At 33.7% G+C, this 24,245-nt stretch overlaps 5 protein-coding genes and 1 non-coding gene across 6 annotated transcripts; 3 read left to right on the forward strand and 3 right to left on the reverse strand.

The window, feature by feature from the left end:
- The first annotated feature begins 1,442 nt into the window (after window positions 1–1,442).
- Y87G2A.19 (LITAF domain-containing protein) lies at window positions 1,443–4,650 on the forward strand. The gene is made up of 3 exons (NM_001026664.7): window positions 1,443–1,614; window positions 3,243–3,330; window positions 4,301–4,650. The coding sequence occupies exons 1-3, from the start codon at window positions 1,577–1,579 to the stop codon at window positions 4,505–4,507; spliced, it is 333 nt and encodes a 110-aa protein (NP_001021835.1). The 5' UTR covers window positions 1,443–1,576; the 3' UTR covers window positions 4,508–4,650.
- A 291-nt stretch (window positions 4,651–4,941) lies between these two features.
- Window positions 4,942–6,919, reverse strand: Y87G2A.18 (LITAF domain-containing protein). Its single transcript, NM_001026663.4, has 3 exons — window positions 6,860–6,919; window positions 6,705–6,803; window positions 4,942–5,282 (listed from the first exon to the last, which is right to left on the reverse strand). Exons 1-3 carry the CDS (start codon window positions 6,914–6,916, stop codon window positions 5,082–5,084), a joined length of 357 nt encoding a protein of 118 aa, NP_001021834.1. The 5' UTR covers window positions 6,917–6,919; the 3' UTR covers window positions 4,942–5,081.
- Window positions 6,584–6,676, forward strand: mir-1824. Its single transcript, NR_024295.2, has one exon. It is a non-coding gene; the product is annotated as a pre-microRNA mir-1824 (primary transcript).
- A 259-nt stretch (window positions 6,920–7,178) lies between the features above and the next one.
- On the forward strand, window positions 7,179–18,875 carry Y87G2A.1 (uncharacterized protein; the record flags this gene model as incomplete). Its single annotated transcript, NM_060972.8, has 9 exons — window positions 7,179–7,304; window positions 7,380–7,637; window positions 8,954–9,406; window positions 10,761–10,901; window positions 11,496–11,681; window positions 12,879–13,254; window positions 14,372–14,613; window positions 17,049–17,386; window positions 18,544–18,875. 9 exons carry the CDS (start codon window positions 7,179–7,181, stop codon window positions 18,764–18,766), a joined length of 2,343 nt encoding a protein of 780 aa, NP_493373.2. The 3' UTR covers window positions 18,767–18,875.
- A 1,119-nt stretch (window positions 18,876–19,994) lies between these two features.
- On the reverse strand, window positions 19,995–20,592 carry Y87G2A.25 (uncharacterized protein; the record flags this gene model as incomplete). Its single annotated transcript, NM_001265250.2, has 2 exons — window positions 19,995–20,352; window positions 20,530–20,592. The coding sequence occupies 2 exons, from the start codon at window positions 20,590–20,592 to the stop codon at window positions 20,014–20,016; spliced, it is 402 nt and encodes a 133-aa protein (NP_001252179.1). The 3' UTR covers window positions 19,995–20,013.
- Window positions 20,593–21,318: 726 nt separating this feature from the next.
- On the reverse strand, window positions 21,319–24,091 carry Y87G2A.20 (F-box domain-containing protein). Its single transcript, NM_001026665.3, has 6 exons — window positions 24,055–24,091; window positions 23,838–23,976; window positions 23,350–23,453; window positions 21,694–21,795; window positions 21,543–21,613; window positions 21,319–21,493 (listed from the first exon to the last, which is right to left on the reverse strand). The coding sequence occupies exons 1-6, from the start codon at window positions 24,071–24,073 to the stop codon at window positions 21,335–21,337; spliced, it is 594 nt and encodes a 197-aa protein (NP_001021836.1). The 5' UTR covers window positions 24,074–24,091; the 3' UTR covers window positions 21,319–21,334.
- Between the last annotated feature and the right edge of the window lie 154 nt (window positions 24,092–24,245).

The following is a 24,245-nucleotide window of genomic DNA, read 5'->3' on the forward strand; positions in this document are numbered from 1 at the left end:
GATTAATAACATCACACCTGTATTTGTATTATATTTACCAAACCAATATGTTGCTGTTTTTGTTAATATAGGTTCAAAAATGTTTAGTTTGTAGTGATATCTCCTTCTTCAAGAAACCTGAGCCATCTTCCGCCTGTTCTTCGCAAAGTGCAATTTTTACCGGAATTTCGTTTTTTTTTTTGCTCGTTTATTTCCATGACATAGTCATTAAATTTGATACTGTTTATGAATTGGTCAAAAAAGAGAAACTATTTTAAAAATTGAGTCATAGAGTGAATCCCATGTTAGGGCATTTCGATAGTACCAATTTTCTCAGTCGACAACATTTTTGATTAGACATAAATATAAAATGACATGGTGCATTGACAACTTTTTTTGAACATGATGCATTAATTGTTCTAGTAGTAAACAATTTATAGCGTGATATCTTAATTAACTTGAACGGTTTCAGAAAACTTTCAACTATAAATGTATACCAAATGAAATAACGAACATATTTTTATTGAACAACTTTTTTATTACATCGTTCTTGTTTTTAGTTCTTCGCAAAGTGCAATTTTAACCGGAATTTCGTTTTTTTTTCAATGCTCCTTGTTTTTCTATTATAATAGTTTTTCATAATTAATTAAAGTTTCCCAGAGTACTAACTCAACGTGGTGGAATGTGGTTTTGTAGTTTGTAGCCGGGATGCTCGGTAATTTATTTACGCCTCTAAGATATCAATATTGCAAAATTTAAATATAATTTCTGTGATTCTGATTTCCGGCAATCGGAAGTAACTTTTCTGTGAACTTTGGTATTTACAAGGTTTCCATTTGGCTTTTCAAAACTAACATAGAAATACACTATGTATGTTTGAATGAGGTGTGTGAATCATCATAGTTTGTAGCGTTGATTGGTCGAAAATTTTTGAAACTATTGTCAAATAAAAGATCATGGTTAATAATATAAACTTCTCACAATTTCAAAAAAAAATTGATAAGCGACAAAAAAAAGTTATGAATTTGTTTTGACCGAGGACTTATTGCCACTCCTATAGGATTGCACCCCATTGTTCAATTTTGATAGGCTATATCTCAGTTATCGTTTGTTCTATTCAAAAATTGTCAACTAATAAAATATTTGTTATTTCTTTTTCTATCATTTCGTAGTTAATAATATTTTAATATCTTTAAAATTAACCGAGATATAACGTTTCAAAGTTAAATTGTCGGATGCAAAACTAAAAATAATAATACTAATAATGTTATTATTAATTAATTCATCATCGTTATATTTTCCCTGAAAGATTGCAGGAATTGGTGATGGGGTTAAGTACGTCAGTTAGTCCTTCCTTCCGTGTACCTCTGACAAAATCTCAAGTGCTTTAACTCTTTCTCCCTCTCTCTTTCTTCTCATACTGTCCCCCTGCCTGTGTGCAAATATATGATCTACCTATACAGTGGCGGAGAGAGTAACAGAAGAAGAAGCATCTCCTCAACACACTCTCCACCCCCGCCGGGATTGGCTTCTTGCGCGCATATTTTTCCAAGTCGCCTCTGGACGCAGAAGTAGTTTTTTGGTGGTGGTTATAATCATGGCGCCAAGCAGATCCCATCCGATTCCTATTCACAGGTTTGTTAGGCTTTTTTTTTAGAGTTTGGCAACAAAGTTATATTATATTTACCAAAAGGCTTTGAGCATTGTGAGGTAGATTTGAAATTGATACTGCGTCATTGGTTTTTTTTTTAATTTTGGGTGAGGCTAAAAGACTACAAACTATACTCTCTTTTGGAAATGTTGTTGATGCACCATGCTTTAGTACTTTATCTTTGACCGTTTGTATCTCTGCTCTTTTTGAAGATAAAAACGAGATATAAGCAGTCAAAAATGGGCAAGACATGGTGCATAGATGTGACTTACCTTTACAGGCTTGTATCTCGGCTTAGTTTGAAGTTATCAAAAAATGTGAACAGCAAAATTATAGAAAAAGAAATTGCAAGTATTTTGTCAGTTGGAAATTTTTCGATATACCCAAAACTGGCCGAGATATGAGTGACCAAATACCAAATAACATGGTGCATCGAGCGCTTGTGGTTGTTGGCCTAATTATGCATGTTACGGAGAGCGATGTCGATGCACCATGTTATTTTTTTACCTTAATTTTGTAATTTAAATTTCATAATTATCATTGTTAAAGTAAATTGGCAAGAGAAATAGAGGAAGTACGGTTTTTTTTTCTTTTGTGTGAAAAATTCATTTTATTTGTTCTTTTGACCAATTTTATTTCCCGCAAAAAGATCAAAAGATGAGTTTTTTATATAGAAAACTGCGTTTCACTATTGTTATAGTAACGTCTCTACCGTACCACTACAGTAATTCCTAAAAACTTGGAACTAATCTGAGCGTACCTACAGTACCCCTAACTGTATTTTTGGGTCCACGCCACTGCTACGTAGAAATAATAGGTACCTACCGTAACAAAAATTTGAATTGCAACAAAAAAAATTGGCACTTGACACGTCTCAAATCCCCCCGGAAGCCCAAAAAACGCAAGCATTACTACTTGCTCTGCAAACATCGGTGACAATTACTACTTGAGAAATATCCTTTTTGCTCTACTCTTTCCCCACCAAAAAAAATCCGATTTGCAGTACTTGAGATGGCATCGGATTGAAGTAAATAGTTGCCACGCAGCAGTAACAGGGGAAAAAACATTGAAAAAATTGGGTTGAGATTTGAACTTGGGCTATTGATTTGGGGAGATTGGGATTTAATGGGGTTATTCAAGTAATGTGGCAAAATTTATTTAAATACATCTTGTTATATACTTGAATACAGTTGTGACGTAATCTTTCTACACTTTTTAATTTTCCGACATTACTTGAATAACCCTATAAGGATTGTATATTTTAACTAGGTGAATAATATTCTGTAGTTTTACAACGGTTTGAAAAAAATTTCATCGAGGGCACTCGTGTTTCAAAAACTAGCAATGATATAAAAACGGTTAACTAAAAATTTAATTTACGACATTGTAATTTTTGTTGCAGCGTAATTTCAAAACTAGCATTGCTATCAAAAAATCATTAACTACCTAGTTGTTCATCAAAACATTAGCGTAATTGTGTTAGTATTCAAATTGAGGGGAGAGTGGAAGACGCAGACAACGAGAGTACTCTAGCTGTCTGCGTATTTCTAACACTAAATTAGAATACAATATTCATAACCTACAGTACTCAAAAAATCGTGTTATGTTATAGATCGGCATCGCATACGCCGTCGATGCTTGTGAACGCAAAGAAATATCTATCCGATCGACCACAGCTATTGGATTGTCCACGTTGCAAGGTGAGTGTTTCAAAAACTTAAACTACACAAATTTGAAAATTTTGAAAAATTGTTGATGCATCATGTCCTGCTCCTCAACTCCTCAACTTTTACAGATTGTATTTCAGCTCAATTTTAGGTTATCTGAAAATCAAAAAAAACGCAAAATTATACTACTGATAATTTTTGATAAAACCGAAACTAGCCGAATCCAAAGTGAGGCAATGACATGGTGCATCGACTATCTCATATCTCGATTAATTTTGAAGATAGTTTAAAACATTTAATTACGTGCATGTAGAAAAAGGATAAAAAATGCGTTGTTAAATAGTTTACAAAATTTTGACGGAACCAAAAATAACTGAGATACGAGCCTCAAAAGTCTAGAACTGTTATGGTGCATCGATCACTTTTAAACCATATCTAGTTTCATTTCAAAGACATTAAAAAAAAATTCAACTTCAAAAGTATAAAAAAAGATATAACAAACATTTTGTTAGTTGACAATTTTCTGATAAAACTCGATACAACAGAGATACAGGCGGTCAAAGTTCAATGGAACATGGTGCATAGACTATTTTAACTGCGCGTATCTCGGCTGTCTTTGGTTTTATCAAAAAGTTTTCAACTGACAAAATATTTATTTTTTCCTGTTCTACATTTAGTTGTTAAAGATTTGTTGATATCTTTCGAATGAACTAAGATATGGGTAGTTTTTGAACATGGTGCATCGACTATTTTAACACTGCATATCTCAGCTATCTTTGGTTTTATCAAAAAGTTTTCAACTAACAAAATGCCTATTGTGCTCTGTTCTACATAGTTGTAGTTGAACATTTGTTGACATCTTTTAAATGAACTGAGATATGGATAGTTTTTGAGCATGGTGCATCGAATAATTTAATAATGGCTATTTGATAAGTGGGCGACTTCATGTTTTTTGCCTTTAAAAAAATCCTTAACAAAAAAAGAATATAACAAATATTTTCAGGTGCACGGCGAAACGGAGCTTCGTTTCGTGAACGGCTTCTTCACGTACGTCTCATTCTTCATCATCCTTATTTTCGGTTTCGCTATCCTTCCACTCTTCTTCCTTTGGGTTCCATTTTGTGTTGAAACCTTTAAAGACGCCGAACATTATTGTCCATCGTGTCGTGCTTGGATCGGAACTTACAGACGTCTCGGAAAATCCACGTAGATCTGCCACACGCCGCCCACACACTACAAACTACACTACTAATTTGTTTTTAATTTTTCAAATTGGATTTTATTGTTTTTCTATGGCTTCTTCTTCTTCTTCTTTTTTCAGGTTAATTTCCAATGTGGTAATGAATATTTTTATAATTTTTCGTGTTTTTTAGGAAAGCAACTTTGTGGTTTGTCGGCTACAAACTACAATTTTTCTAACGTTTTGCAGTTTGTAGTCTAGGCCTCAACCAATTTTCTTTAATTTTCATGCGAAACTACCTTTTTCGGCAATTATTTTGAGTGAGGCTCAGAGACTACAAACTACACACATTTTGAGCCTCAACCAATTTTTATTATTATTTTGGAAAACAATTTTCAGCAATTTTTTTCTGAATTTAAATTTCCAAAACATATTCTAAAATTGTTCAAAAAAATGTACGTACAAAAAGGAATAATACAAATTTATCAAGACAAGAATTGGGTGAGAATTTAAAGCTTTTCAAGAAAAACGGTCATTATGCAAGAGAGAGAGAGAGAGAGAAATTAGGCAAGAAATACATGGAAAGGCGAAATTTATCGAATTTTCAGACCCGATTGAATCGACCCAAAAACTTTTTGCACGCCGGACACGAGTGATTGACGTCGAGCAGTTGATCGAGAAAGAATGGAACACAACAGAAACACCATGGAATTATGAAGAGGAAGATACCCAGGAATGCAAGAATTGCAAAGATTATCCATGGAAGGACTCCTGCGACACGTTCGATGTGCGATACAATGTGATTCTGAAAAAATTGTGTAGTTTGTAGTGTGAAATCCTTGGTTTTTTTAAACAAAAAAGGTTCAAATGTTGATGTTTCAGGCTCAATTTCATGTCTTTTTATTAAAAATTAAGAATATCAATTTTTTGAGAACTGGGTGAGGCTACACTATTTGTGTAGTTTGTAGTGTAATAATTTTTTATTTATTTTTGAATGAAAGTATGATTTTGAGCCTTACCTTACATGCACTTTATTTTAGAAAATACAACAAAAAATCCGAAATTTGGTTGAGGCTCAGCAAGCCTTGTAGTTTGTAGTCTTAGCCTCAACCGTATTCAAGATTTTTTCAGCAATTTAAAACAATATTTTCACAGAAAAAATCGAGATTTTTTATAGAATTCTATTGATTTTTCGAAAAATTCCTTTTTTTTCGCTGAAAACCATCCTTATTTGAAAAAATAAACTGGTTGAGGCTAGACTACAAACTACATTTTTTACAGCCTCAACCAAGGCAGAATATGAAAATTTTCCTTGTAAAGCCCAGTTTTAGATGAAATTTTTCGAATTTTAAGTAAAACTGTGGCATTTTTAAAGATTTTTAGAGCTAAAAATCATGGGATAAGTGGAAAACACCGTTTTTGAATGAAAAAACTCACTTAAACTATGGTTGAGGCTAAGCAAGATATGTAGTTTGTAGTCTGAGCCTCAACCAATTTTTTAAAAATATTTTACGACAAAATTTAATACATTTTCACAGAAATTGAACAATTTTCGAGATTTTTCGTATAAAAAATCAATTTTTTTCTGTTGAAATTCAGTTTTTTTTTTACAAAACAGAAATTGGTTGAGGCTAGGCTACAAACTACATTTTTGACAGCCTCAACCAAGGCAGAACATGAACATTTTTCTTGTAAAACACATTTTCAGTGCAATTTTTTGAAGTTCAAGAAAAACTGTGGCCTTTTTGAACTGTGGCCTTAAAGCTAAAAAAAGTTGGAAAAACACGATTTTTATACTGAAAACCCCAGAAAATATGGTTGAGGCTAAGCAAAATGTGTAGTTTGTAGTCTGAGCCTCACTCAATTGGATGAGGCTAGACGTGTTTTGTAGTTTATAGCCGCAAAAACCTCAAAAACAACTAAAAATCGTTGTTTTTCTTTATTTTTCTCTATTCGACCGCTAATTATACAGCTCGGCATGAGAAAAAGAGTGATAAGAACAAATTGTCATGGCAACCAGCGGGTTTTTACCCGTTTCTTGGTCGACTTCACTTGAAAAATTCCAGTATTCTGCTGCTAAAACTGCTGATATTGATTAAAAAACGAGTTCACCAGAGTTGGCAGTGTTTCTCCCCCAACTTTTGTTACAGAATTGCAAAAATGTTGGCCGTGGTGAACACTTCCGCCTCTGGTTTGAAGCTCCCGTAGTTAGTAGTCTTCTACTAACCTGACAATGCGGGCAGTCCATCTCGATGGGCATAACGTTGTATGGAGACGTTCGTGACGTTATGTACCTCGAATCGTTCTGTGGATTCGGCTCCGGAGCCTGGAATTTTAGATTTTCAGGCTTCAAGCCTGATTCGGGCTTCAAGCAAAACTTACGTTCTGCTCAACATCCTCCATTTCGAAATTTGACGGGGAATCTGTTTTGCTCGCCATTTTCTGGAAAAAATATGTAAAAAGTCGGAAAAAGGAGCAAAAATACACTAGGAATGCGCAAGGGATCACGGGAAATGCGTCAACTCTCTGCGTCTCTACTCTCTACGGCGTGGCGGTGGAGCGCGCTTGCTCGAAAACAATTTGAATTGAGTTTCTTTTTGTTTTTTTTTTGTCTTCCAATTTTATGTAACGCAGCTTTCTTTTTATTTCAATGATTTTCATGTTAAAAAAAAACAAAATAAAAAATAAAAATTTTTTGCAGATGTCCGAGCTGGACACCGTAATAAAGAATGCAGAGGAAATAGCAATTCAGGAGGATGAGGAAATTATAGAAGAAGTAATTGAAGAAGAGCAAGTGCCATGGCTGGGCCCCACAGACGTTATGGAGGTGATATAATATTCTGAAATTAAGAAAAATTTTAAAAAATCCCGAATAGATAATAAAAAATCGATTTTATTTCAGGGTCAAGGCGAATACTACCAATCCGAAGAGCTTCTCGAGCACGAAATGGTCGAATACGAGGACGCCGAGCCATATCAATCATTTCTGCCGATTCGCGACGGTGCTCCGTACTTTTCACTGAATCTGCCCGATCTTTTGAGCAAAGCTCATCAAATTACGCAGGATACTGGCGTTATTGTGCGACTTACATCCTGTTTCAACAAGAAATGTCAGCGACAGGTGGCTTGTGGCGGTTGCTTGTACACGATTAAGGATTATGTACGGATTTATTGATTTTTATTAATTTTTTCCGAGTGAAAATCTTATGAAAAGCTTTTAAAAGCATTATTACTGAAGAAAATTCATCTTTTTTGAGTTTAAAAGAGTATTTTAACATTTTTGGGGGCTTTTAAAGCGAAAAATCACGAAAAATTCAAAGAAAACCTCGATTTAAATATGGTTGAGGCTAATTAAAATGTGTAGTTTGTAGTCTCAGCCTCAACCAATTCTTTGTGAGGCTAGACTAATTCTGTAGTTTGTAGTCTTAGAATCTCAACCTCTTCATTTTAATTGCCGAACGAAAACCTAAATTTTTCACTGAAAACTGCAAATTGGTTGAGGCTATGACTACAAACTACACGAAACTAAGCCTCAACAAATCCCATATCATAGTTTGGTTGAGGCTCACACTACAAACTACAGTTTTTCTCAGCCTCACTTAAATAAAGTTAGGCACGAAAAAGTGTTTCAAGATTTTTCATTTTATTTTTTTAAAGCGAAAAATCATTGAAAAATTGAAAAAAAAACACGCTTTTTCTTTAAATTGAAAAACTTGATTAAAACATGGTTGAGGCTAATAAAAATGTGTAGTTTGTAGTGTAAGCCTCAGCCATGTATTTTTTCCCCGAATTTCAACGAAATTCGCATTTTGAAAAAAATTCACGCATATTTTCCAAGGATTCTGAGTAAAATTCCCAAATTTTCCAAAGGAAAACCTCAATTTTTCTCTAAAAACTGCAAATTGGTTGAGGCTATGACTACAAACTACAAAAAACTAAGCCTCAACCAATCTCAAATCATAGTTTGGTTGAGGCTCACACTACAAACTACAGGTTTTTTGTAAGCCTCACTCAAAATTAAAAAAATTGTTCATCAAAATAACTGAAATAAAAAGGTTTTTCTAGTAAAAATCATGATTTAAAAAATCGTTGAAAATTGTTCAATTTGACTACAAACTACAAAAACTAAGCCTCAACCAATCGCCACACTACAAACTACAGTTTTTCTCAGCCTCACTCAAAATTTTCCGCCTGTAGATTAAATGTGAACGTTTTCGTTGTAAAAAATACGATTTAAAACGGAAAAATCGTTGAAAATTGTTTAATTTGACTACAAACTACAAAAAACTAAGCCTCAACCAATCTCAAATCATAGTTTGGTTGAGGCTCACACTACAAACTACAGGTTTTTTGTAAGCCTCACTCAAAATTGTTCATCAAAATAACTGAAATAAAATGGTTTTTGTTGTGAAAACCACGTGAAAATTGTAAAATTTGACTACAAACTACAATTTTCTCACCATCATTTTCTTGCAGGTTTCCGACATTCAATGGAACAATTGGACATGCATCAACCCCCAGTGCTTCGGTGAAATCCGTACAACTCCAGATTTTCGTGATATTCGTGAAGTACACGGACACACGGCAAATTGTCCACCGCCCGACGAAATTCAAATCGCCGTTCGCATCGCCGTCTACGACACCCGTCTTCTCGCCGAATTCACCGATACTCCGTTGGAAAATCTGTATTTCGGTGCAGTTGAGAGGCTTAAAATCGATTGCGCCGATGGTTTTGTGCTATTCCCACCGTTTGAGGTCGTGAAATCCACGTTGGAAGATCATCGGCACAATAAGATTTATCGAAAGCGATTTGAGATGCAAAATTTACGCGATAAACAGCGGAAAATGAATATGACACCGGATGAGGTGGTTTTTGCTGAGAATACGTCTGGAATGATTCGGTTTCGAAGGACTAAACCGTTTCCGATGGTACTGTGAACAGAAAAACGGAGAAAAATAGTGCAGAAAACCCTTTAAAACCCGCAAAAAAAATTGGTGAGGCTCAGAGAATCTTGTAGTTTGTAGTCTCTGGGCCTCAACCAATATTTATTATAGCGATTTTTTTTCGGTTTTCGAATAGATTTTGGTTTTTTTTCACTTTTTTCCTATAAAATTCGAAAAATATAGATAAATTTTGCTTGTTTTGCACAAAAAAGTGTTTTTTTGCGCAAAAAACCCCATGAAGCACACGAAAAAATTTGGTGAGGCTCAGAGAATTGTGTAGTTTGTAGTCTCTGAGCCTCAACCAATTTTCTTTATTTTTTTCTTGGAAAAAAGGTGAAAAATAACAGTTTTCTCAGCAATTTTTTTGCTATTTATCACAATTTCTGCATTTGCATCAGAAAATCGAATGGTTGAGGCTCAGACTACAAACTACACTTTTTCATAGCCTCAACCACCACAAAAAATTCAATTTTTCGGAGTTAACTTTGCTAAAATTACGCCATTTTCACCTAAAAATTGGAAAAAAAATTCATGTTATTGGCTACAAACTACAATAACCTTTTGGTGAGGCTCTCAAATTTTGTAGTTTGTAGTGTCTGAGCCTCAACCAAATTTAATTTTTTGATTGAAATGGTTGAGGCTAAGCGCATATTGTAGTTTGTAGTGTATTTTCACGAATACGGACTCATTTTTCTCAGGTTTTCTTGAAAAAAAAAATTTTTTAAGCTAAAAAACGGGACAAAAATTAGGTTTTATTTAGAATATGGTTGAGGTTATCAAATGTTGTAGTTTGTAGTCTGATAGCCTCACCCAATTAATCTGGTTTTCTCAGAATTTTCTCGAAAATCGCTCGAAAACGGTGAAATCCGGTATTTTTTTAAAATAAAAAATCACAGTGTTTCATAGATTTACAAAATATGGTTGAGGCTCTTCGATTTTGTAGTTTGTAGTGGGTGAGCCTCAACCAAAAATTACCGAATTTTCACGAAAACTGGCGCAATTTTCTCGGATATTCATGATTTTTAACCCAAATTGTCACTAAAACATAGTTTTTCGTCGAAAAAGAGACTACAAACTACACATTTTTCAAGCTATATAAACAATTAAAAATTTGAAATATGGTTGAGGCCATCATAGTTTGTAGTTTGTAGTATGAGCCTCAACAAAAAAAACAGTTTTAAAAAAATGTTAAATAGCACTTTTAAAACATGAAATTTTCAATTAAAACAGCGGAAAATTCGAATTTTTTGGATTTTTTTCCAATATTAATCCGTTAAAAAAAAACTAAAAAGCACACTACAAACTACACCAGCTTCACCCAAAAAATCCGTTTTTTCAGTCAATCTGCAACGTTTGTGGAGAGGAAATTTCGAGCACAAATCTTCCGTCACAAGATCAACTGATTTCTCATTATATGTATACACATGGACGAAGAATGACTATTGAGAGATATGAATTCAAGGATGTTAACACTTTTGAGGTACTGTAATTCTGGAAAAAAAACCTGAATTTCACAGAAAAATTGGCAAAAAGTCGACGTTTTAACTGAAAACTAGAAAAAATTTGACAAAAATCGCTTAATTTTCATTAAAAAACGAAATTTCTGACGTATTTTCACCTAAAAAGAGCAAAAAAAGGCTTCAAACTACAACATTTTGAGTGAGGCTCAGATTTTTGTGTAGTTTGTAGTCTACGCGTAATTCCACTTGGATTGTCAATTATTGCATTTTTTTTTTGAAAATATAGTTTTTGGAGAAAAAATTTAAATAATTATTTACTGTTTATAGTGAATTTTTAGAAATAGTTAAGGCTATCAGGCTTTTGTAGTTTGTAGTCACTTGGCCTTTTTGGGTGAGGCTCAGACTACGAACTACAAAATCTATGAGCCTCAACCAAAAACTCTTTGTGGTTGAGGCTGAAAACATTTGTAGTTTGTAGCCTACAGACAATTTTTGTTCTACTTCCCCTAAGTTAATGTTTAAAAAAACAACAATTTCTCACAGGAAACTTCAAAAAATTCCGAATTTTCTGTAGTTTGTAGTCAAATTTCCTTCTAAAGCAATCATTTTTACAGCAATACCTACGAGAGCTCAATTCAATGGGAAAATATAAATTCAAACGAATGGGATTAGCAGATGAGAATATGTTCTATTTGTGCTCACACGACGATCGGCTCAACAAAACCGGAATCGGTCGAGCCACACGTCTTCAGCAACAGAGTTGTCATTGTACAGCGTTTATACGCGTTTTTGATTGGAGGGTTCGTTGGAAATTAAATAATTTAAACTACGAACAAATTACAAAAAAAAGTGTATGCTTTTATTTAATTTTTTTAAAAATCGGAATTTTTTCCTACAAAAACGTAATATATACATCCTGAAAGAAACAAAACATTAGATTTTTCATTTCTAAAAAGACATTGATCTAGTTTTTTTTTGCAGTACAATTAATTTCTACATTCTACATTCTGAAATAAAATTATTCGTTTAAAATCTCGAAAAATTCACACTTTGAGGCTGCAAGACTAATTTTCGAAGATCCAATAGCTTTATAAAATTGGCCATTTATCGTCAAAAATTTGACTCGAAACTGTCTAAATCATGCAAAATACATACTTTTCTATTGTTTTATCAATTATTTTAACACTTTAAAATTTAATTTAGCTATAAAATGGCGAAATTGTTGAAGTTTTCACAAAAGACTGCTGGTCTGGCAAGAATAGGGGTGCAAGACTATTTCCGTATGTTCTCTATTAGTCTTGCATGCAATACTAATAGAGGCTGCAGCAAGACTAATTTTCGATTGGTCCGTAGGGGTGCAAGATTAATAGAGGAAATACGGTATATATAATATCATTGAAAAATCATAACACGCACACTATTAATTATTTGCATAGCTGAGGTTGTAGTTTGTAGCCAATCAATTTTATTCTGTGTAGTTTGTAGTGTTTATAGCTAGAATTTGTAGTTTGTAGTGTGCGATATTAAAGCTTGAAATATTGGTTTTGTGACACAGCGTTGAATTTTTTTGAAAAAGATATATCGATATTCAAAAACAATTTTCATTTAAAAACAATTTATTCACGTTTTCAAAAAAAATCGAAAATATGGTTGAGGCTCACAATCAGACAGTATTGTAGTTTGTAGTCTAGCAATATTTGAATTTTTCAGATCAAGGGTGTTATAAAAAAATTAATTGAAAAATTGAAATTTCCCAGAAAATCGAAAAACTGAAAAAAAATTAACACTTTAATTCCATTAGAATATATAAAATTAAATTTTTTATAATTATATAAATATGTAATTTTCTTCTAAAAATCGATATATGGGAAATTCGAAGAAATATTGGAAAAACGAACGATAGATTAATAACAAAAATCAAAATTTTCGATTTTTCGAAAAATCGATTTTTTTTCAAAAAAAAAATCAAAACTAAAAAACGAAGAGTATTATTTCAGATCGTCTCAAAACGTGAAGGTGCTACAGTAACAATAGACTATTGTCTTGAACATCAACAACATGGCTATGACCTCGAACCACGACATTTTGGCCCACGTAGCGCCACTAATTCTCGAGGACTCCCCGTCGCAAAAGATTACGTTGATTATTATACACCTGAGCAATATATTCGAGAAATCGATGAACGACGTCATCGAACTCAAAAATTGAATGATGAAGTGGCAGCTGAAAGATTATCGATTAAACGACCTGTTGAAGTGAAGAATTATGTACCGCCCGGCAGGTTACGATCACTTTTTGGTACACGGGCTCTGGCTCCGCCACTTGCCGCTCAACTTGCCGCTGGAAATACTCATCCTTATGTTGATGTTTATGGTAATACCAGCCGTGGACGGCACCTCCGGCGCGGCCCCCGACTTCTGGGGCTCAAAACTAACTTTTTCTGAAACTACCGTAACCCTACAGTATTCCTACGGTACCACTATTGTACCACTACAGTACCCCGACTATATCCCTACACTAACCCCAACTCACTATCCCCACAGAAGCCAAAACTTCACAGACTACAAAGACTACATAGACTACAAACTATGGACAAACGGAATAAGCGCTTTATATATAGTAAATGATATTGAACATGATTGTTTTGAAAGAAATGTGTAGTTTGTAGACCATTTTGGACGGAAATTATTAATGTTTTAATTTTAAAGAATTCGAAAAAGTATAGTTTGTAGTATCCACTAAAACTTTGAAATTTTGGAACTAAAAACTACAAGAAAAGTTTCGTTGAGGCTCACAATTAATTGTATTTTGTAGTATGTGAGCCTCACCCATTTTGGCAAAATTTTGAACCCGCATGAGTTTATTCGTTAAAATTCAAAATTCGCGTGGTTTTTGCCAATTTTTCAATCACTTAGCCACATGGATTGCACTACAAACTACAAAGTTGAATTGGTTGAGGCTAACAAATTTTGTAGTTTGTAGTCTGAGCCTCACCCATTTTTCAAAAAAAAAAAATCTCAAAGTATTAACAATAAGCGTGGATTAGTCTATTCTTTGCAACAAAAATGTTTTTAGAAATTGGACTACAAACTACAAAATACAAGTTTAAAAAATCTAGATTTTTTTAGAAATTTAAAATTTTGAAAAGCCACGTGGCTACAAGAGTGACTACAAACTACAAACCACATTTAAATTTCACAATATTCAGGACGCTGCGGCTTTCCTGTTTGTAGTTTGTAGCTAGTTGCTGGATTTTTAGAAAATTTTTAGCAATCGATTAAAATATTCTGAATTGAAAATTAAAATGTTCTGTATTTTTTGTAGTTTGTATAGTTCGAAGGTTTTTAAATTACCTTAAAAATTGAAACGATATAGTTTTCTATAGTTTGTAGTTAGAAGCCCTAATTTCACAATACATATTAAAAATTGCAACAAAAAAAATTGTTGTTATAGTTTGTAGTTTGTAGTTTGTAGTATTCAAATATTTCAGCCGTAGATCCACTTCCACGCCAGTCACGTCAAAAGTTCCGTCAACCAATACGAACAGCGTACCCAAAAGCTCAAGAACAAGCTCCTGCAGCAGCAGCAGCACCAACGTCAATTGAACAATCTGAACCTGCTGGAACATCAAGACAAACTGAGACAGAGACGGAGGATTTATCAATTCCACCGCCACGTATCTATATTACACAAAAACCATTCACACGATTAACCGAACGACAGAATTTTAAGGTAAAAGTTATTATTATTATTAAATACGTTTATTGCAAATAAACGTGAAAATAAGAGAAAAAAAAGAGGAAAACATATATAAATTATATTGAATATTGTGGAATAATACAGAAAAGTGTGAACGGATTGAGGCCTTGTTACATATTAGGTTGGTCAAAAAGTCTGCAAAATTCGTATGTTTCTTCATTTCTCAGCGTTAACTCGTTATTTTCCATTCTGTTTTTTTATTTGTATAGTACGTAATGTGCATGTTTAATACATTTGAAAAAACTTTTGGGTGCTGTTCAAAATTACCGAGAATTTGCTCGCCGAAGGTCACACTCTCCGAGGGGTTTTTCTGTATGGGTTCCCCCAAGACTGCAATTGCAACGAAGCTCGTCGTAACATGTGTGCAGTGTTAGGCAATAACTCGGTCACCTATAATACCATAAAGTTTTGGTTCGAAAAGTTCACGAAAAAGAACTACAATCTCGATGATGAACCAAGATCCGGTCGGTCTCGTTTGGCTATCAATAAGGATAATTCGAGAGCCCTGGAAGATGATCCAAGAGCAACGAACCGCAAACTTTCTGCGACTCTCAAGCATCCCCAAAGAATCATCATCAACCATCTCCACGAAACCGGAAGGGTAGAAAAGTTCGGTCAACTCGTTCCTCACAATTTGTCCGATTCTCAGAAAAATTGTTTTGTGACCTCTCTTTTTCGCTGCTCACTAGGAAACGAACGACGGACTGGATTAAGTATATTATTACTGGAGATGATAAATGGGTATTGTATGTTAACTATACCAGAAAGAAACAGTGGGTTTCGGTCGAGGAAACCATGAAACCTGACCTCAAAGGGGAACTTCACGAGAAAAAGTGCTTCTCTCAATTTGGTGGGACAGTAAGGGTGTAATTTTCCGAGGGCTTTTTCCAGACTCCGTTACAATCAACGCTGGCCTATACTCTATTCAATTGGAAAAGATGGTCCGTGCTCATCGATTACATCACCCTAGAGAATCAAAATTGTGGCTGCTCTATGGCAACGCAAGACCGCATACAACTTTGAGGACCCGCCAGAAGCTCCAGACACTCGGAATCCAAGTTTTGTCTCACCCACCGCATTCGCCGGACTTGACTCCTACTGACTACCATTTGTTCCGCTCTCTCCAGAATCACCTTACGGGGCAGAAGTTTCATGATTGAAAGGTCGTCGAAACGTGGTGGGACGACTTCTTTGCCTCCTAATCTCAGGAGTTCTGTGCGCAGGGTATTGCTCAACCCTCGTTGGGTTGGCAAGAAGTCATATACACTAATGGTGAATATATTACCCATTGAATCTCGTTCGCTTTGAATAAATACTCTCTCCAAAAAATAATTCAAAAAGTTGCAAAGACTTTTTGACCAACCTAATAACTTTATCATTTATTAATGTGTCCAAAAAATAGGGATAAAGTCTGTGTCTGATGAACGAAAGTTAAGAATGATTGCTTTTTGCAGGGTTTACTATAGCAGTTGTGTAATAGTTGTGTAGTTTGTAGTCTGAGCATATTCAGGAAAATTGGAAAAAAAAGGTTTAATTGAATAAAACAAAGAAATTAGAAAATTGGTTGAGGCTAGACGGAGAGTGTAGTTTGTAGCCGTTAGCCTCTACCATCAGAATTTTCGATTTTAGTGCATTTTATGTTAATTTAAAACAAATTTTCACTAATTTTCACTAAAAAAGAATCAAAATATCGGTTTTTAATACAAATCGAATAATTGGTTGAGGCTGAACCGTTAATGTAGTTTGTAGTGTGAGCCTCTACCAACACTTGTTTTGTCTTCTTTAATTCAATTTCATGCATTTTCCGTTATTCTACTGCGAAAATAAACGTTCATTGACGAAAAATTGATTTTCCGGTTGGTTGAGGCTAAGACTACAAACTACACATTTTGTATAGCCTCAACCACTATAAAATTCGGAAAAATCTCATTAAAAATTTTCGAAGAAATTTTCAATTTTTCGGGAAAATAGTGCAAAACAGTGGTCCCATGCTACAAACTACAAACTACAAACTACAAAACTTGCACAACCTGAAAATAAGCCAACCCATAAAAGCCACGTGGCAGTTTTTTACGAAAAGACTTTCTAAACACTCAAGTGATGCCGAAATATTTTTTGTTTTGTAGTTTGTAGTTTGTAGTTTCAGCCACGATTTCAGTTGATGCTTAGGCTACAAACTACAAGATTAACAAGAAACCACGTGTATTTTTCGTGTTTACATATTTAATACGAAATTTTCGATTTTTCAAATAAATTTTGTTGAAAACTAAGTTAGTTTCGGTTATCATTTGTGTAGTTTTTGAAGCGGATTTTTAAAAAGAGTTTTGTAGTTTATAGACACATGCTCGACCACAAACTACAAAAAAAAACACTACAAACTACAAACTACAACCCTATCTATTTTCCAGGATATATACACATTCAACGCAGTCTGTAAAGTTGAAGATATGTGTATGTCACTTTTGAATCGCCTCCAAGATTGTCAAAATCCACGTGTCGCCCTCGGATATCGAGAGAAAATTGCGGCGATCGTTCGTAAATCGACAACGGATCCGGGATTGTGTGACGAGAAAAGTGTAGAGGAAATTGAAAAGTCATGGGTACTTCAGAAACCGATTAGAGGACGTCCCAGGAAGAGGGTGAAGCTGGAAAATGGACAAGAAGACGGTGGAGGAGATTTGGATGAAGATGATGATGTTGTAATGGATGATTATGAAGATGGAGAGGAGAATGGGGATAAGAAGATGTATGTGTGTGAAAATGTGTAGTTTGTAGTTATATCACATTTTATTTAGAAAAAAATTACAAATTTCCACTGAAATTTTACGTTAAAAATCATAAAAATCCGAGAAAAATGGGCCAATTTTCGTTAAAATCCGGCAATTTTTGGCTGAGGCTCACACTACAAACTACAAAATCTGATAGCCTCAACCATATCTTAAATTTTCATTTTTGGTTGAGGCTCACACTACAAACAACAAATTTTTTAGCCTCAACCAATTTTAAATTTTCAATTTTGGTTGAGGCTCACACTACAAACTACAAATTATGATGGCCTCAACCATATCTTAAATTTTCAATTTTGGTTGAGGCTCACACTACAAACTACAAATTATGATGGCCTCAACCATATTTCAAATTTTTTAATTGTTTGTACAGCTTGAAAAATGTGTAGTTTGTAGTCTCTTTTTTCGACGAAAAACTATGTTTTAGTGAAATTTTACGTTACAAATCGTAAAAATCAGAGAAAATTGAGCTAATTTTCGTTAAAATTCGGCAAATTTTGGTTGAGGCTCACACACTACAAACTACAAAATCGAAGAGCCTCAACCATATTTTGTAAATCTATGAAACACTGTGATTTTTAATTGGAAAAATACTGGATTTCACCGTTAAATTCTCAGAAAAAAAAATTCTGAGAAAAACATATTAATTGGGTGAGGCTCAGACTACAAACTACAACATCTGATAGCCTCACCGATTTTTTACCGAAATTTTCAATTCGACAAGGAAAACGTATTTTTGAAGAATTTTTGAGTTTTTTGCCAATTTTTCCATTCAAAAATTCATAAATTTTACAAAAACACACGAAAACCTTTCAAAAATGAGTCGGTAATCATGAAAATGCACTACAAACTACGATATGCGCTTAGCCTCAACCATTTTAATCAAAGAATCAAATTTGGTTGAGGCTCAGAGACTACAAACTACAAAATCCGATAGCCTCAACCATTTTACTAATTTTCCGACACCCTTCTTAAAACTTGAACTTTTGTGTGAAAGTATTTTGAAAATTGGTGAAAAAATGGAAAAATGATACTACAAACTACAATAGTCTCTACCAAATTCACAAAAGGCTCACACTACAAACTACAAAATATTCAACAATGTTATTTTTTGCAGAACCGCTTCCCGCAGATCCGAATCTCCAAAACCAGCATCATCATCATCAGAGCCACCACCCCCATCAACAACAGAAGAAGCATCCACGTCATTGGCTGACGAGTTGCCACGTGTCACTCGTGAAGAATCCACGTCATCAAATACTTCTGGCCACGTGGCAGGTGACGTCACAACGAGAAGCGGAAGAGCACGAAAACCACCGGCACGACTACTTGATGATTGAGCCAGAAAGCAGATGTGCTCTATTGATAAATTTCTGAATTTTTATTATTTTCGCCTTCTCTCTCTCTCTGTTAATGATAATTATTAATTTTTTTGAAGATAAAACGTTTTTTCACAAAAATCATTTTAAACTTGAAATGAAATAATATTTATTGCTGTACAAAAAATGTGGATATCGAAGAAAAAACAATTCGTTACTAGAAAAAACATGTGATATGAATAAAAAGAGCATCGATGATTTGCCACGTGGCCGAGTTTTCTAATTTTCTCGGTCACGTGGCGTGATTATTGTGATAAATTGGTTGGAAACAGTGAAAATGTGTGGAAATTGCATATTTTATGAAATTTGAATTTTTTTTAAAAAATTAGTTTTTCGAAAAAAATTTTGTTATTATATTTTTGAAAAAAAAAATTTTTTTAATTTTTTGAAACTAAACTTACAGAAATTTCCTTAAAACGTAATCTATTGCAATTTTAAACGGAAATTTCAATAGGTATAACGAAATTCAGCTAGGTGGCCGAGAAAATAGGAAAACTCGGAAAATAGGAAAACTCGGCCATCGATTTTTTTTTCGCGGCTACATGGCAAATTAATGATGTTTTATTTCGAATTTTGAACAAAATATGGAATTTTCACGTTGGAATAATAATTTTAACAAGGAAACAATAAAAAATTAGGAAAAAAAAGTTTTTTTTCAAGAATTTTCAAATAAAACTTTTTTTTGATATTTTTGAAACAAATTTTTAAATTTTCTGAAACTAAAATTACAGAAATTTCTTTTAAAACTTTCATGAATTTCTGTTTTGAACGAAAATTTCAATCGGTAAATCGAAATTCTGCTAGGTGGCCGAGAAAATAGGAAAACTCGGCCACCGATTTTTTTTTCGCGGACACGTGGCCTATGAACCCTTTTTTCGATTTTTTTAAAAACAAAATAAGGAATATTTATGTTAGAATATTAATTTTAACAGGAAAACAATAAAAATTAGAAAAATGTCGTTTTAAAGAATTTTCAAAAACAATTTTTTTTAAAATTTTAAAAATTTTCCTGGAAATTCATAAATACAGTCTTGCTCTCTAGGGCTAAATTTTTCGAGAAAAATAACTATAATTCAGTTTAAAAATCGGAAAAAAAATATTAATTTTTTGTTTCAAGGTGCATTTTAAAAATTGAAAAAAAAGTAATTTCCCGCAAATTTAAGCCATTTTCAACCAATTTTCCAGTAGAAAACCTCTAAATTCTTCCCTCAATTCCTCTTCCTCGGCACATTTAACTTCACAACTCGCTGAGCACCTCCATTTTCCACCAAATTCGTCGAATTTTTCCGAATATTGATTTTTTGTTTTTGCTTCTGGTGTCCGCCTTCTGCTTTTTTTAATTTTACACGTTCGGCTTTTGATTCTTCTCTTTTTTCAGCTTTGTGACGATTTTTTTCCTCCATTTCCGATGCTCGAATATCTTTTTTCGCAAATCGCCTTTTTCGTTTTCCACATTTTTTATTTGAATTTTCAGGATTTCCACTTGGATTTCCTGACTGTGGGGTATGTGGACGATGAAATATGGATTTCAAGATGAAGACGAGAAGCTGAAAATGAAATGGTTGAGGCTTACACTACAAACTACAATGTTTAGAAACTTTTTGAAATTCAAAGTTAGAAAGTTACTCAAGTTACTTGCGTTATTTTTGGAAAACATCCTAGGCTAACTGAAACTTATAGAACTACAAACTACAAACTACAAACTACAAACTTCAAAAAATCACCATTACTGCACAGAGGAGTAAAACAGGCACAATGTACACGTCATACACTTTTGGAAGCAACATTTTGAATGTTCAAAAGCCTGAAAAAAATCGAATTTTTGGTCGCGGCTCACACTACAAACTATAACGTTTTATCGGAGAAGAGAAAATAAAAATAAAGTTCTGACTACAAACTACAAAATTTGATGTGAGAGCCTCAGCCGAAACCTTTAACAAATTGAAAAAAAGCTACAAACTTCAATTCAAACATTGAAATTCAACTCGGAAATTGGTTGAGGCTAAAACTACAAACTACAAAACAAGCTGAGCCTCAACCAAATATGTGTGCATGTGACATCTGTTTCCATGTATATTTTGCTGTCTGCGTCTCTTACTCTCTCTCTGCTGTCACCCGGGGTGTCCCTTTTTAATCCATATCCTCCCTGCCTCCAGATGTTTCTCTTATTAAGGCTCAGGGACACTACAAACTACAAACTACAAAAAGTTGTAGTTTGTAGACTGTAGACTACAAACTACAACATTATAAAAATTTATAGAAAAGACATAATTTTGAAACAATTAATTAAAATTTATAAAATTTTTTAACAATAACAATTTTTAAGAACTTACAATTAGGCTTAGGCTTAAGCTTAGTCTTAGGCTTAGGATTAGGCTTATGCCTAGGCTTTAGCTTAGCCTCCCGCAAGTTCATAAAAATGATAATTGAAAGCATTTTCTGTCGATCATAGTTTTCAAATCTGACAACAATATCTGTACTAACTCAATAGAAATAAAATAATAACCCATGAATTAAATAATAAAAAGTTTATTGATGTCCAGGAATCAAAAACAAAGCACCAAATCTATTCGACTGAAAAGGGCCTCTAGATGTGCACGTGGGCCGTTCTGAATCCTTAAATAATTTCATTCGACCTTCAGCACTACTCATGTGTTGAGCTTCCATGATTTGATGATCACTGTTGTTCTGAAAGAAAATTAAATATTCATATGAAATCATATATATATGCTCTAACCTTGATATACTCCAAAAATTCGTCTTTAGTGAGCTCCGCAACTGATTTCCGTATGTTTTGAAGTTGATCCACTGAAGAAATAATTAAATAATTAAATAATTAAATAAATAAATAAATGTTTGAATAAATATGTTCATTTATTCATACTTACATGACATTCCAGAAAACTTCATTCCACCCTCTTTATCATTTCCAGCATCGTCCTCTTCTTCGCTTGCTGGTTGTTGTTTTGGTTTCTCGGCTTTCTTTTGTGCTGAAAATGTTCTGCGTTTTCAGATGAAACAATGTTGAAAAGCTTGTTGTCTACAAGTTAAGTCATGTTTCGACATCATCTAGGTCAACAGATAAAGCGGCCGACGCCTCGTGAGTGCATTTTTAACATTTCTCTTGACACCGACCCTGTAACTCAACCAGTAACCCGAGAATGTAGAAAAAATTGTCCCCAAACAAATTTATATTTCATGTATGCATTCGCTTTTTGAAATAATGACCAGTTATATATATACATATATGTTCAAACAAGCACTACTCGAAAACACATGATTTTTGAAATTTTTTTTTGATTATAAATTATAAATAACTACTATTGTAGTTATGTTTTTTATACTTGAACAACGAAAAAAGTTTTCAAAAACTTTACTGATCATTATTTCAAAACGCGAATAGAAATTTGTTTAATTTTATCAAAAAACTCCACATTCCTGACTAGGGTGCCCGTCAGAAGGTGCCCATAGGACTTGCATATGAAACCTATGTCATTCGATAGCCCATGTCTTAAAACGGTTACTCGTGAATTTTTAGCTGCGAATCTCCAGATTCAAGCTCACGGCGAGCTCTCGAAGATCCTGAAAATAGCACTGTAACGAAGATTTGAAGGGCCAATTTTCCAACTTCACTTCGGTAGCTCATATCTCGGCAGATAAATTTTTTACAGAAAAGTCATCAACTAATAAGTTGTTGAACTTTTTGTAAAGAACAAGTTTGTAGTTGAAAGTTTTTACCAAAAAAAGTGTTGTTTCAGATAGAAGCGCGTGAAGTGCGTTCAACTGTTGTTACTATTTTAATGCTGCTACTGCTACTATTCTAATAATTTTATCTGAAACAACACTTTTTTTGGTAAAAACTTTCAACTACAAACTTGTTCTTTACAACAATATCAACAACTTTTTAGTTGATGACTTTTCTGTAAAAAATTTATCCGCGGAGATATGAGCTACCAAAGAGAAAATGGGAAATTGCTTCTTTAGATCGTTAAACTTCTTCGTTACAGTGCTATTTTCAGGATCTTCGAGAGCTCGCCGTGAGCTTGAATCTGGAGATTCGCAGCTAAAAATTCACGAGTAACCGTTTTAAGACATGGGCTATCGAATGGCATAGGTCTCAAATGCAAGTCCGATGGGCACCTTCTGACGGTTCCCTAATGAGTCATAATCGACTCGCGAGGTGTCGGCCGCTGTTTAATGTTTAATCATGGTTTAATTTGTACACAACAATCTGAGTTCCTAGTGTTATTTTTTTGCAAAAACTCAAAAATCAGCGAGAAACCAAAAAAAAAGCATATACTTTTCGCCACCAATGTGCAATTTTTAGGCATAGGTCTAGGCTTAGGCTTGGGTTTAGGCTTGGGACTTGCTTTAGGTTTAGGCTAAGGCTTGCGTTTAGGCTTAGTATTAAGCTTAGGCATAGTCTTAGGCTTAGGCTTAGACTTAGGCTTAGGCTCAGGATCAGGATCAGGCTTAGGCCTATAGTTGAACAAGATTAATTTTGTTTTTTTGTAAAATTTTGTTCAAATTTTGAAAAAAAAAACCTTTCTGCTTCTTCTTTTTATCCTTTGATTTTTTCTTTCTTTTAGCAGCATCCTTTTTTGTTTTCTTCTTAGCTTTGTCGGCTTTCTTTCGTTCTTTCCGTTTTCTGTAGCAAAAAGCAGTTATTACGGAAGCACAAAACTATAAGCATGCGTATTGCACAACATATTTGACGCGCAAAATATCTCGTAGCGAAAACTACAGCAATTCTTAAAATGACTACTGTAGCTCTTGTGTTGATTTACGGGCTCGATTTTTAAAATCGTTCATTTATTAAGATTTATTAAAATATTAATGATAATAATAAATATTAAAGCTGGCAAAAAATGAGAAAATATCTTCGAAAATGGAGCCCGTAAATCGACACAAGCGCTACAGTAGTAATTTAAAGAGTTACTGTAGTTTTCGCTACGAGATATTTTGCGCGTCAAATATTTTGCACTGTACGCATTCTCAAAATTTAGTGTTCCCATAATATAAAATCTCTTACTTTTGTGCCGTTTTAGTCCATTTTTTCTTCATTTGAGCTTTTCTTTTCGTCGCCTTTGTCTTTGTTTTATTCGCTTTTCCACCTTTTTTTGGTTTCTTACCGCCACGAGAAGCGGGCCGCTTCTTTGCAACGGGTGCTTCTGCAATTTTTAAATTTAATTTAAAATTTATAAAAATTAAATTTAAAAAAAAAGCTTGAATACTTTTGAATAGCTTACTTGATTTTTTTGCAGGCATAGTTGTATTACATTGAGAAATTGAAAGAAATAAATCAAATTTTTATGAAAATTTTTATCAAATCAATATGAAAAACCATGTTCCATTTTTTTCACGTCTGACCTTTCTTGTTTTCAAATTTATTTTTCCAATAATCAATTTAACGTGAAATTTCAATTCGACATAACAAATT

The sequence above is a fragment of the Caenorhabditis elegans genome, chromosome I (genome assembly GCF_000002985.6).
Source record: "Caenorhabditis elegans chromosome I".
NCBI lineage: Eukaryota > Metazoa > Nematoda > Chromadorea > Rhabditida > Rhabditidae > Caenorhabditis > Caenorhabditis elegans.

Coding starts and splice junctions, on each gene's coding strand:
- Y87G2A.19 (NM_001026664.7), top strand. CDS start 1,577: ATGGCGCCAAGCAGATCCCATCCGATTCCTATTCACAG. Junction 1,615..3,242: donor CATCCGATTCCTATTCACAG/GTTTGTTAGGCT, acceptor GTTATGTTATAG/ATCGGCATCGCATACGCCGT. Junction 3,331..4,300: donor TGGATTGTCCACGTTGCAAG/GTGAGTGTTTCA, acceptor AAATATTTTCAG/GTGCACGGCGAAACGGAGCT.
- Y87G2A.20 (NM_001026665.3), bottom strand. Junction 21,796..23,349: donor TAAAAAGAAGAAGCAGAAAG/GTTTTTTTTTTC, acceptor GAACATTTTCAG/CACAAAAGAAAGCCGAGAAA. Junction 21,494..21,542: donor AATTTTTGGAGTATATCAAG/GTTAGAGCATAT, acceptor ATTTTCTTTCAG/AACAACAGTGATCATCAAAT.
- Y87G2A.18 (NM_001026663.4), bottom strand. CDS start 6,916: ATGGCGAGCAAAACAGATTCCCCGTCAAATTTCGAAATGGAGGATGTT. Junction 6,804..6,859: donor TGGAGGATGTTGAGCAGAAC/GTAAGTTTTGCT, acceptor CTAAAATTCCAG/GCTCCGGAGCCGAATCCACA. Junction 5,283..6,704: donor TGGACTGCCCGCATTGTCAG/GTTAGTAGAAGA, acceptor CAATTTTTTCAG/AATCACATTGTATCGCACAT.